This window comes from Fukomys damarensis, unplaced genomic scaffold (assembly GCF_012274545.1).
Source record: "Fukomys damarensis isolate Sample0158 unplaced genomic scaffold, DMR_v1.0_HiC HiC_scaffold_26, whole genome shotgun sequence".
Lineage (NCBI taxonomy): Eukaryota > Metazoa > Chordata > Mammalia > Rodentia > Bathyergidae > Fukomys > Fukomys damarensis.
This window is the reverse complement of record NW_022900938.1, coordinates 17,022,574-17,039,404: the sequence shown is the minus strand read 5'-3', so window position 1 is coordinate 17,039,404 and position 16,831 is coordinate 17,022,574. Positions and strand designations below refer to the sequence as shown.

The 16,831-nt window shown below is 34.3% G+C and overlaps 1 protein-coding gene across 5 annotated transcripts in view; it reads right to left on the bottom strand.

Annotated features, from left to right (window-relative positions):
* Znf385b (zinc finger protein 385B) overlaps window positions 1-16,831 on the bottom strand; it is a 299,896-nt gene that overhangs the window by 53,327 nt on the left and 229,738 nt on the right. For 4 of the 5 annotated variants that reach the window (XM_033756309.1, XM_010636790.2, XM_019209392.1 and 1 more), the window contains exons 3-4: window positions 15,641-15,679; window positions 12,412-12,522 (exon numbers count right to left, since the gene is read on the bottom strand). In XM_033756309.1, the coding sequence (XP_033612200.1) occupies window positions 12,412-12,522; window positions 15,641-15,679 (150 nt within the window). The remainder of the gene's footprint in view (window positions 1-12,411; window positions 12,523-15,640; window positions 15,680-16,831) is intronic. The other variant, XM_033756310.1, reaches the window with a different exon arrangement.

Sequence of the window (16,831 nt, the reverse complement as noted above, 5' to 3'; positions counted from 1 at the left end):
TGTATATGTGTATTATATATATTATATGTATATATACATATACACATAATATATACATATATATCATTATGTGCATATATATATACACTTTAAAATACATATACTTAAAATGAGCAAATTTTCATTACTTATGTCTTAATTAACTGTGGAAGTTAAATAGACAACTTGTACTTGGATAACTGAATCCCCAATTTCTAGTGACTCCATTACACTATTCATTTTAAGAATAAATTCTTAATTGTCAGAAATTGCTAAAGGTCATTTGCCAACTTTTGTCACTCCTATTCTGGACTTACAGTAGTTAATCTGAAAGAAAAACATAATAGTCATTTTAAAGATTAAGAAATAAATTCTGAGATATCTTAATTTCCTTTTTCACATGTCCACTGGGAAATTTCGTTTTTTAAATCTAAGAATGAGACAGTGCTAGCTGTGGGGTGTATTGTGTTTTTTGGTAAATATCAATTTTAGTACACATGAAATATTTTACTGATTTTGTCTAATATTAAAATGAAAATTTATTTCTTTTAAAGTTATAATGTGCTTTAAAACCAAAAAACCAAAGAATTACATCAATGGTGATTTAATAAGGAGCTAAACTGTATTATGTGTAATTTTGATTTTACTGAAATCTACTTATTTGATTCTATGATATCATTACTCATTACTGGTATGTAGGTTTTTTCTCATTTAGAGATGTTAATGTCATTAAAAATATTAATCATTTACTCCCCCCTTTTTGTTATATTACACGTAGTATTATGTTGAAAATTCCTGAGTTTCTTTTCTGGCTCTTATTTTTTATGTAATTATTCATGAAGATGCCTTTGTCCTGTTGAGGAAGATGTTGGAAATGATCTGAGATGGGTGTCAGATATATTAGGTATACCTCTGGAAAACAATACAGCCATTATTTATTAGAACATGTTTTAATCTGAAGGAAATACAAATACAAATTCAGGAGTTGAATTATATTTTCAGCCCCAGAAAGTTAGAACCTTATAGGTGTGATGGATTTGGCAGAGTCCTTGTTTTCTAAGTCATGAACACAATATTACTTGCCATGTGCTCTGGAACATACAACTAAAATGAAAAAAAAAAGTTCAAGTTTGAAGTTTGTTTTCTCTTTTAAAGGCTTTGAAATTCTAGTAACTAGCACTGATTAAATTCTGGAGCACGTCCACAACGGAAGCTGTAGAACAATCACTCCATGCGAAGGGAAGAGGGACTCCTGAGGGATCATGGTGTGCAGACACCAAAGTGTGGGGCGGTTTTGAATTCCATGTGCTATCAATGGACCACGTCCTTAGCAAGCCCTGTCTGCTTGAGCTCTAGAATTTTATAATTTTTCTCTCTCTTTCCCTCAAATACTGATTGTCTCTCAAGGCCTTCTTGGCTGTATCTCTTCCAGGAACCCTTGTGCAAACTCAGAAATGATCCTTGTGAGGAAGTCAGTGTGCGGCGGGGCAGACGAGGAGCAGCCAAGCTGGCTTTCACCCGGGATTTTCCCAGTCCACATGATCGCTCCTTTCCTAGATTTAAAGTACTCTATGGTTTAAATCACACGGTTCGGCAGCTTCTAAGTACATTAGTTTTGTTTTTCCCAGCTGAAAGTATTTTTTTAAATGTATTTTCCTGTTTATGGCCAAATTCCCCGTTTCTCTACTCTCCTTGAAGAACTGTTCACTAAGCACTTGTACCACTTTGAAATTTTAGAAGCTGCTACAATCATCCTTCCCAAGATGTAGTCCTGTCCCTCCCATCCACGCGCCACGCCCTGCATCACAGGGTTCCTTCCAGCCATTCGCTTTCCTGAAGAATTGCTCTTTATGCTCAGCTACCATATTTCAAATTCCCTCCCGGGCGGAATGTTGTCACTTTATTCAAGGAGATGCTTGAGAGGTGAAAGTAGTTAAAAGGTACCACTTCTGCACAATGTTCACTGCATGAAATTAGCCACTTAAAGCAGTGGGGTAGACAAGCTTATTCTTTGTTCCGTCTGCCTTCTTCCTTGTTTTTGTCTTACATAAATACTACTTTCTTTTTCTTGTTGAAAAGGTTGTGAAAATTTTAGCTAATTCTGTACTGAAGTATACAGAAACTGAGCACGTCCTAAATAAAGCACGAATATAAACCAGCTACTAACATTGTAGAAGCCCATAGATGTTTAGCCTAAAAATTCTACCTGTTCTTAACTACACGTTGAATACATTTGTAGCTGAAAATCTCAAGCCACAAAAAATCAAATGAGACATTATTTTGGAGTTAAGGATTATGCAACAAATCTGAATTAGAGAAATCCAAACCAAATAAAGAAGGAAGACACATGAGCACTCAGACTTTTCCCAACTACCAAGTGGCAAGAAAACTTTTAGATGAAAAATGTTAACTACTCAGTGGCACGAAGATCCTTCCAAATCATTTTAAATGTTTCACTAAAAGAGATACAACAATTTTACACAGGAAAAGAAGAACATCCATAGTATTTTTTTTAAAAAGGTATTATTAATGTTCATTAGAAAACTAATTACTTAAAAGAAATGTGCCAAAGCTTGCAGGATTGATGAAAAGTTGTAGATGATCACTGGTTTTCAGTTGTGAATATATTCTGATCAGTGGGGGTGGGTGTTGGTAGTTTCATTGTGACAGTCATATTTGCATTCTGTAATAGCATCACATTAAGCAGATAATCCAGCTTTGAATATTACTGAATATCTATAAAGAGCTAAAGTGACATGTCATGTGAGGTATGTATGTGTTTATAAAAAAAAGTCAGAAAAATACTGAATTATACAAGTTGCATAATTTCCCCTTTAGTTAAAATAGTATTTGCTGTGTCTTTGTAAGCTTTAATCTTTCCTTTTTAAAAATTTCACTTTTCACCTAGTCTTCCCTTGTCTCAGTGGTGAATTTAGGATCAGCAGGGAATGCTGAGAAAGACTGGAACATTTTTTGTAATTTTATAGTGCAACTGTGGAGGCAAGTTTTAAAAGATCTTTAAGTAACTTTTACTCGCTTAAAAAAAAGCTGGCTAAACCTTAAGAGTCTGTTAAACAGCAGCTATTGCACAAAGCTTCCAGCACCGTGTGCCCCTGCTCCATGTAGTTGGGCTGTATTTCTGTCATGTTGAAGCAAAAAATGTTCATCATTTTGTCAGTTCTGTCTGAAAAACAGAGAATTACCTTCCCATGCTCTGCAGATTTATGCTTTTAATTACCTCCTATCTGCTTCACTACCCTCCAAACCTACGAATCAATATAAATAGTCTTATTTATGGGAAAAATGTAAAATGTTTGACAAAGCTGGCTATCATTCTCTAGATTTCCACTTGATACTATTGATTTCTTCTATTTTCAGTACTGTATCTCTTTTCTTGACAGATTCAGTTGGTTTTTCAAGCTTATAATATTATTAATTTATTTAGTAATTCATAATGCTTAAGAGCAGATATAAACTTTACAAACAGCTTCTTAGTTCCCAACCCAACAATGTGATTATCATTGTGCTATCTCTTTATTTAATCATCTGCTGCAGAGTGCAATTTAAGTGTGAGCTTTTCCACATCCTCTGATTACAAACTTAATTTTCAGTGAAGAACATCTTCCCTGGCTCATTTTATTTCTGAATATCAGGCCATATCAATATAGATGAAACTTAACAGGCCATAGTACCCTTGAACACACACACACACACACACACACACACACATACCTTATACATAATTATATATAGTCATCTCTTGATAGCTATTAGGGATAGGTTCCAGGACATCTCCCCTTGGATATCAAATCCATGGATATTTAAGTTCTTTAAATAATATGACATAGTATTTGCATGAAAGTATGTGTATTTTCCCCCGTTCCTTAAAATATCTCTAGAGTATTTATAATGCCAAATACAAGGTAAATGTCATGTAAATAGGTGTCACACTATATTGTTTGGGGTATAATGACAAGAAAAAAAGACTGTCTATATTCAGTACAGACAATTTTTCCCCAAACATTTTCAATTCAGGGTAGTTGAATGTGGAACCCAGACACAGATGGCCAACTGTATACACTTTATATGTAAGTACATAAATATAACTATAGAAGAGTTGCTATCTACTCTGAAGGCTTCTAGAGAAATAGAGGGTGGGTGACTACCAGAGGTTGTATATGGATGTATGAGGGAGGGAACAGTTAATCTGTAGCTTTAACAGGTATAGGTATAGATATTTGTTGGATAGACAAGACCGAGACCCTTCCTTGTAGAGAAGGTCAAATGTTAGAAGATGAATGATGTTTTCCTTGACATATCAGTTAGGGTAAATTATCGTCAAATGCACCTGAAAATTCCGGAAGTAAAAGGTAAATTAATAAAAAATACTATGCTGGCTAGAGTTCTGAATAACATGTTTAGTAGTATTTTTTAAAAATTAACCTCCGAGGGGCCTTTTCAAGTGAAGTACTTGTAAATAATAAAGTAATGAATCCAGTTATGAAGCTAAAGAAAAGGAAATTTAATAAGGACATAACAAACATTCAAGAAAGGGAAGATGATATATTTGTTCTACTTTTATGCCACAGAAATAGGAAGAAGAGGGGAAAGGGAATTGCAGGGAGGGAAAAAGTAGTTTGAATAAAGAACTAAGGAGGCATGTAGTTGTTTAGGAGAGAGCACAAGGGAGGGGAAACTGATAGTTTTCTCTAGAGCTAAAAGCAAGCCTGAGCAAGTCAAATTGCAATATCTTGCTTAGAAGAATGTTACACAGTGACAAATAAAAGCTTGATCCTTCAGAAAACCCAAGCAGGTGCCTCTTCTGTTCTTGCTGCAAAGGACACCTTCAAGGTCAGCATCTAACAGGGTTCTTGTTTCTCGGCCGTGCTGGCTTTTCAGATAACCACAGCTGCTGTGGGGACTTCCTGCCTCACAGCAGCTGGGGGAGAGGTAGATTTGGGCCTCATGGCCAAAGGAGATGGAGGATCAGCCACCAGCAGGGATAAGGGACTTGGTGTGGGACCCAAAGTTGTAGCTTTCCCCCTAATCTCATGACTGCTAAGGTCTATGCTGGCTGATGGAGAATGCCAGGGCCTCCAGCAGAGAGCACAATGGCCTCATAGGTGACAGATGGTAGGTGGGTGCAGTTTATTTATGAAGACAGAGGAGAGTTTGTATTGTAGTATATTAACTGCAGAAGAAATGAGGAAGTGGAAACAAAATAAATTAACCCAAAACAAAACAAAAATAGAGATAGACAGGAAAACATAACATAAATGACCATATCCAGAAGAAAGCTGATAAGAGGACAAAGACAAAAATGCAGAGCTAGGTAGCACCGCAGAAGTATCAGTGGCACACAGGCTGCAACTGTTATAGTAGCTCCTATGATATGGTAATTTAGGGTGAATGACTAGACTTTCTGTAATTTCAGAAAGATATATAGTAAAGAATCGGAGAGGAAGGTCACCATAGAAATGTTCACACAAGTAGTTGGTGACCATACCATTTTAACTTTTAAGCAAACCCTATGTACTTAATCATGCTGATATAAATCCGTGAAATGGCATGAGGTCATTTGCTCTTGTCTTCAGACATCAGAAAGTAAAACACAGCAAGAAGAAGGCTAAAGTGAGAGGTGGAGATTTTGCATAATGGAAACCCCCAAATCCAAACAAAGAACAGTATTAACAAAAATCACAAACCCAGAAATATTATAGACAGCTAAGTTATTTAGAAATATTATAGACATGGCCAAGCCCTCGAAGAAGTCAGTGCAGAAGATAAGAACACATTACAAGTGCGGCTGGAGGTGCATTCGTTGAAGGCCAGGCCCAAGATAAAGATATTCGGAATGACTACACCTACGAAATTCCTTAATGGATGAACAATAATGAGTGATCTTCTAAATAGGTACCAATCACCTTGGGTGGGGGACCAAGACCTCCTGACCCACCCTTTCCAGGAAAGGTCCCTGATTCATCCCTTCTAGGAAAAGTCCTTGTTCATTCCTTGTACACTTAATAAGTGACTTGCTTCCCCCTTTGGATCAATATTACCGAAGCAACTATACTTGTAATCTTATTGGTTGACCATAGTTATGTTCCACCTTATGCCCACCTCATGATTTTTTACCCACCTCGTGCTTTGGCTCTCTAAAATTTCTTTAAGAAGTGGGCTCACAGGCAACACACTTTCTGGGTCCTCCTCTGTCTCTCTTAGACAGAAGCTATCTTTCCATCAATAAATATTTCCCACTTCTAACCTCCAAAGTTCCTTAGAATTCATTCTTCGATTTTCGGGAGCATTGAACTCGGCAAATCAGACTTATAGAAGGTTGGAAGTTATCCCTATTTCCAATATATCATCCCCGCCCGGATCAGAAGTACTACAAGATAAGATAAAATAAAGAAAAGAGCTATAATGTGATTCAAAGATTACTGATGCTCCTCAAAAAGCAACACTGTAAATTTAAGAAATCAGATGGGCTAGTTCCACACGAGTAGTGAAATCCCATGGCATGAGTACTTAGGGACGTCATCTCAGTGTTAGTCAGTTGTGGTATTCATGCTGAATTACAAAGTTTCAGGGTTAATTCTTGAATTAGACTATATAAAACTTGATTTAAAAGGTTATGTTCTCATTTCAATTTGCCTACAGAGCATAAAAGACCCTGTTACATATTTGGGATATTTACAAAGAATTGTGTTCTGGGTTGGGGATTTAGCTCAGTGGTTCTGCTGCCTGCCTTGCAACCACAAAGACCCGAGTTTGATCCTTGGTACAAAAAAAAAAGAATAGTGTTCTGAGATAATAATAATTATAATAACAATGTCATTGTTTTAAACATTCAAGAAAATCAAGTCGCCTTGATCTTATGTAAAAATTTGTTTAAATTTCTTCCATCCTCCTGCTACAGTTCTCCAGAAATTTGAAATTAATATGTAAATTAGAAATTATTTGCCCTCTGCCAACTTTCAATCTAGCCAAAAAGAGAGAAATGTTAGCCTCCAATTTTTTTTGAAGTGTGTGTTAACTCATTTTCCTGGCAAGGCTTAACTCTGGAAACGGCATTTTCCAGCTAAAAGGTAAAGATTCAGATTTAGGCTTATCAAATTATGACCATGCTACAATTACAGTGTATGATCATTGGAGAATAAAGGTGTACTCAAACTGAGGACAGTCTCATTCTGCTTACACCATGGTAGGCAAAAAAGAAGGCCACCAGGAAGAAACCAGGGATTAGAATATGCACACAATTGTGCAAGGCCTGGGACTCCCCATTGGAAAGCATATTATTCCTGGACTACAGTGCCTGCCCCCTGGCAAAGTTAATGGTGTTAATTTGTAAAGGTTCATCTGGGAAATGTTTATGATTAATACTTGCTCATTTACATAACACTGCATTGTGTAAATAAAGCTGTAGCCTTTTGCTTTCCAACAGTGGAGTTCTACTGAGATGATAAAAGCTGGAAAGAGGCTAGGAACACTTAAACTAGGTCACATTGAATTTTAATGCAAGAGGCCTACCCTGGTACATTTTATATGGGAAATGGAGAACTGGAGAATGCAGTCTATTTACTGTGCAAATTTGCCTTCCAGATTTTTCAATAAACATATTTCCTACACTGAATTGTGAAGCCAATTCAGTCTCAGGCTGATTTAGAAATGTTATTAAAGAAAATAAGGATGAGCATCTTCTTAATTCTTACATTAAAATGTAAATAGGGTAATTATAAAATAATAAAGCTTTTCCCCAATAAAAATTGCTCAGTTTCAGAGCTCAGTTATGCAGATTATAGAACCATGACTAAACACCAAGAACGTGTATAAGTCACATTTGTGAATCTGCCATCAAGACTTTGTGGCTTTACTGTCCAGAATCTAGGCATGACTCAGACATCTAATCCCTCTCTTTATCATCAATGGAGTTTCTGAGTAGCAATAAGGAATCCGGTGGTCACATGCTTATGTGAGTATATTTGTCCACACCCCTATTAGTGTACACAAAAAAATGGCTGACATGGAATGCAGCTCAAATAAAAACTGAACCTACTCTCAGAACAATTCTGAAGCACAGAATGAAAATTTTCATACTTCTTCTTAATCCTTAACAAAAATTAAAAATAGAATTCACAGTCTTTCTTTCTTGGTCTTAGTTGTTCTATCGGTAAGATAAAAGTATTTATGTCCTATCCTCCTAACAGTGGAAATCATCCCAGGCTGGATACAATGGAAAATATTTTTAATCATAGAGCTGGTACAGTCTTCCCAAAATACACATCCATTTTAGGTCAGATTACAGAAAAGGAAACTGAGGTCAAAAGTGGTGAAGTGATTGACCAGACTCGGAATTAGGATTGAAATCCATGTTCAAGAACTCCATATCAGCTCAAGAACTGTTCCATATTGTGTTGCTTCTTTTTGGAATAATAAAAATACACAGTAGGAGGCCTGCAACATGTTCTTGGGGTTCTATGTCAGGACAAATCACAGATGTTCTCATTCATACTGTAAAAGTTGATACTGGATTTTGGAAATTAATATAATATAGTGTTTGTCATACAGGTAGAACACAATATATGCTTAAAAATGAATAAAATTATATGAACATTAAAGAAAAGTCGTGGATTTAAAGGATGTAATTTATTAACTGAAAATCTATAAAATACAAGAAGATGGGAAAGAACTTAAGTGTCAGTCTATAACGGACTAAGTAAATAAACTATTATGTTAGTTTTTTCTATTGCTTTCATAGCAAATCATCATAAACAAAACAACACAAATTTATTATCTCATAGTTCTGGAGATCAGAAGTCTGATGTGGGTCTCACTGAGCTAAAATTAGGGTGTTGGCAGGACTGAACACTCTAGGGAAAAATCAATTTTCTAGATTTTAAATGCTGCCCACATTCTTTACCCTTATCCCCTTCTTTTACCTTCAAAGCCAACAATATCCAGTTGAGTCCTTCTTGTCTTGCATAACTCTGCCTGCCTCTTTTCCTGTCTTCTATCTGAAGTGGCCTTGGGATTACATTGGGCCCTCAGGATAACCAAGACAATCTTTTTACTCTAAGGGTAGCTGATCAGCACTGTTAATTCCATCTGTTACTTTAATTCCCCTTTGCTGTGTAAGGTAACATATCAACAGGTTCCAGAGTGTGGGACATGGTCATCTTTGCCCATCATATTTAAAAAGAAAGAGCGGGGGGTAGGGGGAGAAAGAGGAAAAACATGAAGGAAGGAAGAAAGAAAGATGAGAGGAAAGGAAGGCAAGCAAACAAAAAGAGGTCTTTGTCTTCCGGTGGAGTAAATTCCTGAAATATGTTGTTACATAAGAATAGAAGATAGTGAAACATGTACACAATTTGTTACATTATACGTAGAAAAGGGAGGAATATGTATTCACATTTAATTACATTTGCAAAATGCCTGGAAGGAATTGTAGAAAATATGAAAGTGGTTACAAATATGAAATTACAAAGAGGTTAGGAAGACACGGAAGAGGACAGAGCCAGACTTTTTTCAATGTACTTTTAAATTTTCTAAGATCTTTCAGTTTCATTAAAGAGTTTGAGAAGTAGTGGTGTTAGGGCTTGCCTAAATCTTACAGAATTCAGCAGTGAAGATATCAGGGCCTGGGCTTTTCTTTGCTGGTAAGTTTTTGAATATGTTTTCAATTTCATTGATTGATACTGGATTGTTTAGAACTTTTATATCTTCTTGGTTCAACTTTGGTAATTCATATGTATCTAAGAATCTGTCCATTTCTTCTATGTTTTCCATCTTATTGCAGTACAAATTCTCAAAGTAGGTACTGATGATCCTTTGGATTTCTGCTGGATCAGTTGTAACATCACCATTTTCATTCCTAATTGCATGGATTTGGGCCTTTTCTTTCCTTTTTTGATAAGGTTGGCTAAGGGTTTGTCAATTTTATTTACTCTTTTGAAGAACCAACTCTTCAATTGATTGATTTTTTTTTTATTGTTCTCTTAGTCTCCATTGATTGCATTGATTTCTGCTCTGATCTTTACACTTTCCTGTATGAGCTTTGGGTTTGTCTTGCTCTTCTTTTTCTAGTAGCTTGAGGCTAGCATTTGGTTGTTTATTTGAGTGTGCTTAATTTTCCTAGTGCAGGCGTTCACTGCTATTCTAATAGCTAAATCTTGGAAACAGTCCAAATGCCCTTTAACTGGTGACTGGATAAAGATTTTTTAAAATACAAAATGGAGTACTACTCAGCCATAAAGAATAATAAACTAGAGGTATTTATAGCTAAATGGATTCACATTGAGGCCATATTCTTAAGTGAAATAAATAGGACACATGTGTGTAAATACTCAATAGTTTCTCTGGTGTGAGATACTGTAAGAGTAAATGAGGATGAGCATGTATAATAGACAATGTAAAATAGGAGAAAAGATCCAAAAGGAAAGGGAAATGGGGGAGGAAAAATATGAGATAGAAGGAAAAAACAGAAGCAAAGTTTATGTAAATGTATCAATAAGCTTAATGTAATACAAATTTCAAAAATAAATTTACTAAGATCTTTGAACCATGGAAATAGATATTTTTTTAATTCAAATAAATAAAAATCTCTCCAAGACTTCTGTTAGTGACTTGATATTCAAAACCTTTGTGCCGAGGAGGCAAACTGTGTCATCAGCCTTTTACTTCTCTCTTAAATTAACTTCTAACAGGCAAGTTCTTTTGTGAATGGCTTTGTATCAAATAGTTCTCTAACTCCTTACTCACGGAGTTCATGAAATTCAGCATCTTTTACAAGATTTTAAAATTTCAACTCAGGTCTGTTTTTCTTGTCCTGTGAGACATTTTCAACATCCGGCACTGCTGTACCGAGGAGAGGAACATGGCCTCAGGTGGGAATTCATTTTCCAGTGGTCAATGAAGGAGTGGACATTTTCATTTTATATTTGTCAAGGCACAGAGATGTTAGTTTTCTGTGTAACTATAGAAATTTGTATCTGTATGCAAAACTGTTAAATATATTGGATCGATTTCAGTATTCAATACCCTCTCTGTTCTTGCAAAAATCTCTTCCTATACCTTCAACTAGTCGAAATATTATTGTTTATTGTATTTAGTAGCCACATCTCTACCATAAATGTCTTCTATTTGTAAATTTTGTAGCTCATATCATTAATTTTTCCTGATTGGATTTGGTATACTTGGTATATAGTAAAATTCCTTTTTGGGTGTTCAGTTCTATGACTTAAAAACAAAGACAGTCACGAGAACACCACAACAATGAATATAAAAATATTTTTTCACTCAGAAGAATTCTATCTGACCCTTTGTGGATTTTCTTTACTTTGTATAATGGAGAAGCAGTGTGTAATTTTCTAAAAATAAAAAGCCTTTTGGGATTTTCATCAGGATTCTTTTTGGGTCTGCAGTTTGGGGAGAACTGACACATCCTAATAATATTATAATTTCAAATGAATTAACAGCACATTTTTCTTATTTAGGTACATTCAAATTTCTGAGTATGGAATTTTATCGGGTACCACAAAAATTCAGTTGACTTTGGATTAAAATTGCATTAAGTATAATTTCACAAATCATGATGAACAACTCTTTTTTCCCAATGATTATAATTTTTATTATGCTTACTCTGTAGTTATCAAAATATCACTTTTTACTATATGTTTACAAGGATATTTGTTACTTTGGTATTTTAAAATATAACACATAACTCTTGTAACATGTAGTTTCTGGAGCTGAGTAACTCAGGAAAACCACATATACTATTTAACCTTCAAATTCTAATTTGCACTATTAATTGGGTTTATCTGATAATATTACTACCATCATTTATTTTATTTTCTATTTTATTTACATATTTTAAAATCTACTTTCATAAAGAAGATAGATTTTTTTACCCTTTTGCTTTTATCTTACTTAACAGAATTTTTCTGTTGACCAGGTAAAATAATTTATGAAGCTTTCCCTATTCTTCCATGTTCGAGGAAAATATAAATTATTTAGTAAATTACTCTAAGGTATTTCACAAGATTTAGCACACACGTGAAATGTGATACTTCATATCAAAATTAAGAATAATAATCATGGATTCCCTTAATATTCATACCATTTCAATTTTAAAAATTATTTTTACTTTCCAAGTATTTTTAACAAGTACATATAATTGAAGAGATTAAGTGTAAAACAGTATAGATGAGACTGATGACACAGAGAAATTCTTAATTTTGGAAATCAGTCATTTAATTCTATTGTTTGTTTGAATTACTGAACACCAATTCCTTGGAATTCTGGCACCTTGATATGAGTAGGCTATGACTGGGATGGCTTCTCGAGAGTTTGGAAATACGAGGAGGTGTACATCTTCCGACCAATCAGACTTTCAATTTGACAAACTACAGAGAGCAATGAAAAGGTGATACTCACATCCGAGTTGAAGCGAAGCTGACAGACATTACAAGAAATAACTTGTTTCTTCTTTGGAGGAATGGATACTCCAAATGTGTGATTAATGACTGCTTTTTGCACAGGATCCATCTGAAGAGCAAATGATAAAAGAGTGAGTGCATATCGTCAAAGGATAGACAAGAGAATGAGCAAATAAAAATAGCTTTATTATTCTTTAAAGTTTTTACTTTTTGTTCCCAAATAAGGATAATAAAGAATTTCACTCAACATTAATGTTCGTCTCCAGGAATTAACAAAAGCAAATGACAAAAACAAAAACAAAAATTTGGTTGAAATCATAATAATAATAAAAAAGACCACATCCCAAGAAATCTAATGTCTAAAAAAGGAGGCTTGAGAAATCCCCAAAGAATCATGCAATGAGAAACTTCTTTGTCAGGGTTAAAGTTGTTAATGTTTTTGCTGTAGGTGGCAATACTTAAGGTGGTTTCAAATGACCTCAGTGACAAGTACTGCAGATACATTTAAGTTCTTAATTTTTGATTTACAGCAGTCATAAATGTCAGACTCTTATTATAACATAGAAAGTATTGATATTTGTTTTAAAATAATTTATTAACTTTCATGCACTATAGATTGAAATTCATCCTACTGGAAATGCATGTCACAATTGTACACTCAAATGCCTATAAGAGATTAATAAACAACCCTTGTTTAAATATCGATCTAGTGAAGTTTTCCTTTATAGCCTGTGATTTCCCCTTTTTGGCTTGCATATATCATACATATTCAGAGAAATATACAATGATGAAAGTACTCAGCCACAGAAAAAGTATGGCGTAGAGCCCTTACAACACTCAGAAAAAGAAACACCTCTATGTGCAGAGCTTATAAAAAGAGATGCAGCCGTGTTTCTCTTGTGTATTCTAGATAATAATCTCCAGCATCAACATCAGACAACTGGCAGCCCAAAAAACAATGCAGGCAATGAACAAAGCTATTCTCGTAAACAGATGGAACATGAACAAGAACAGATCAGCTAACACCATCATCTGGGAAATCTCCTGAGGTTAGAGTTTAGCATTGGATTAGTTGATGATATTTGATAGAGAGGAGAAATGAATACTACCCCTGGTCATGATGATAACTCAGCAAAGAGTCAAATTAGCAATAGAACAACTTAAATACAGTAGAAAGGACGGTGTGTTGAAGAGCTTCTGTATAGCAAATTAGCCTATCATTTTCTGCAAGTTTAAGAGCCATGACAGAGCAGTGTATTCCCACCATGCAGAACAGGTATATGGCTTCCTAAGGGAGGAAGGCGTTCTCTGTAGTGGTAAAACTGATATCCTAACTCTAAGGATGGTTACACAAATCTGTACATGTGTTAAAATTCATAGAACTGTCCACATACACACTCCAAATCAATATTATAACTTAAAAGTACAAATGAAACAAGCTATTAAGGACACTATGTTTAATTACTAGAACCCAACTATCATTGAAAAATTAGGGGATTTCCTTTGAGGTCTTGATTTTTTTTTTTGCCATACTGGGAATAGAACCCAGGACCTCACATAGGTAAGGCAAACACTATGGTTTCTTTTACATTTTAATAAACATTTTATTTTAAATATTTTTTATTAGTACTTTTTTTTTTTTCACCAGAGATCTAATCCTGGTCCTTGCACTTGCAAGGCAGGCCCCCGAATCACTGAGCTAAATCCCCGGCCCTATTAGTACATATTTGCAGTACATAGTGTTTCCATTCCTTGTGTGGAGTTGGTACATGTACATGGCACATCTTAATTCCTTTTTTTAAATTTCCTTTTCCTCCTCTTTTGATTTCCTTTCCACCTGAGAAAGCTCTATATATTTTTCTTATAATCTATGTGAAGTGAAATAAATAAGACATGCAAGCTTAATATCACATGGATTCTCCAATATGAGAAACCCAAATTATAATTAAAGAGCACACTATTATCAAGCTACAGCCCTAGTCTTTAAATTGTATTTAATGAGAAAAAAATAATAAAATCCCCCATGAGGCAAGGAGAATGTCAAAATGTCAGAAAGCAATCTTAGTTTATTTTCTCATTTTATAACTGCTAATGGCCCCAACACAATCCTTACATGCAAATATTCCTTTAAGTTTTTGAGGCTGTTAGCTGCCCACATAATTTTTCAAGTAACTCCTGAGGCAACTTTATCCTGCTTCTGCTGTTTTTCTATTTTTTGAATGCTTATCACCAATCATATCAAAATTGTGTCCCCTAAATTTCTCACTTGCAAAGATATTCTCTAGCTGCCACTTGATTCTCTTTTTCCTCACAGGAATTTTAGGAAAAGATTCACTTTTTCCTCATATCTAAATCTCCTTTATCTTCCTCATAGAATTCTATAATTATAGCATTTTTGCAAATATTTTGGGAGACATGATTTAATTAAAATAAAACTAAGTGGTATAAAAAAGAATCCTCCACCTGCCAGTTTGTCTGACAACCCTGGAGCAGATATGGTTGAGGAGATACTTTGATCATTTGGCATCTGACACAACAACTACAAATAATCTGAACCATTTCAGTGAGATCTACACTTCGCAGTAACATAGGAAATGTTTTCAGATTTTTTAAAAGGAGAAAGTGGTAAAATTCTGAATTTTTGTTTTTAGAACTCCTATACTATTCTAAAAGTTAGATGAAAATAATAACTATGGTATTAACTTGTATGCAGTTTTTCACACTAGCATGATGTCTGTGCTCCATCATAACGAGATATGTATAATTAAATCAATGGTAGTTCCTTTATTCAACCACCAATTTTCCAAATGAATAAAGCATTCAGTATGTATAAGAACGCTCTTATAAATCCTAAAATGTTATAGATGCGAGTGATTCAATTTAGGAGATTCAAGACTATGTATTTTTATAATAATGGTTTTATATGGAAAATACTTATGTAAATTATTGGAGGAAATGAAATTACACAACAAACATATCTTTTTAAGATTCAGTTGGGACTTCATAGACATTTAATTGTTAAAGATGAGTGCTTTCAACACTCTTTATTAAAATGTTTATATGCTTTAAATGAAAAATATTGTTGAATAGTCATGTTAAATTAACTCTTAGTTTGAATTATACAAAGAAATTATGAAAATTATGATTCATTGGTAAATAATTTTAAAGCAGCTTTTCAAGAGGGGGGAAAAACCCACTGTATAGCTCTAGCTACAAATATTCCTTACCTTCCAGAATTTATTGGTCCCAAATAAGCCTCTTCTTTTCTAAAACAGTAAAAGTTAAAAGTAATCATCTGGAATTTTGATGCTAGCAAGTACATTTACATGTTTTAAAGTTTAAAAAAAAACATTTTTCTTGCTCATCTCTGAGTAAAAAATGCTTACTTACTAAAATAACAGCAAGAGTTAACATTTGCCAGTTTGTCTAATGAAAATCATGTAGAAATGAAAAGCAAAATCTATTAGTGCAATTAAGTGGTAGGTAATAAAAATGAAAGATGGGGTTGTGGCTGTTCCCAGGAATTGAAGAGGTAATTGGAGGCTATGTATGGATGAATTAACTATGATATTATGCTGCTTATAAAATGAATTAATGAAGCTAGCCTTATCACATCATCTGCTACATTTTCAACACCAAAATAAGAACAAACATCTCTGGTCTATCCACAAGATTATGAGGACTGCAAATCTGTGTGAATATTTAAAAAGATCATTACTTCTCCGAGTACACCAAAAAGTAATTTACCTCTGCACAGTGCAGGCAATCACATAAAAACATGCAGCTGCAAATAAAACCTAGAAATTGGGAAAGGAAACGTGCAGCTGCACTTCACTAAAGGTAGAATGAACCCAAGGTAGGGCCTATGTGATCAAGTGAGTTTGACGTGACACATAACACTAGACAATATTTAGACTCTAGATGATTTTCTAGATGAAACTTTGGAAGACTTATAAACTTGCTCAACCCTATTAATACTTTTCAAAAGGCTTAAAATTTGAATTGTGTTCTTGTGAGACTCTTTAAAAGATTTAACTAGCTATCAAATGAGGCTAGGAATGAGAATAAACTGGATATCACACCATTAAAAAGCAAGAATTAAACAGGATTTTCTTTATCCATACTAGTCATAACGATTAGGAAAATCTCACCTTAAACTTGGCCATCTATTTTAACTAGTGTTTGAAAAAGCATTTGGTAAGTGCTTACTACTTCTAAAATACAGGAGATCCTCCTAGATTTTCTACTAAGCAAAACAGAAACCAGATTTTTTACTTTTGAAACTTAAAATCAATCATCCATTAAATATTTCCGGTGGTCTATTGTGTTTCACATGCTATGCCAGATTAGATGGGGAAATGAGTTAAATACAAGAAAGGATATAATTTTTAAAGTTAAAATGTGAAAAAGACAGTACA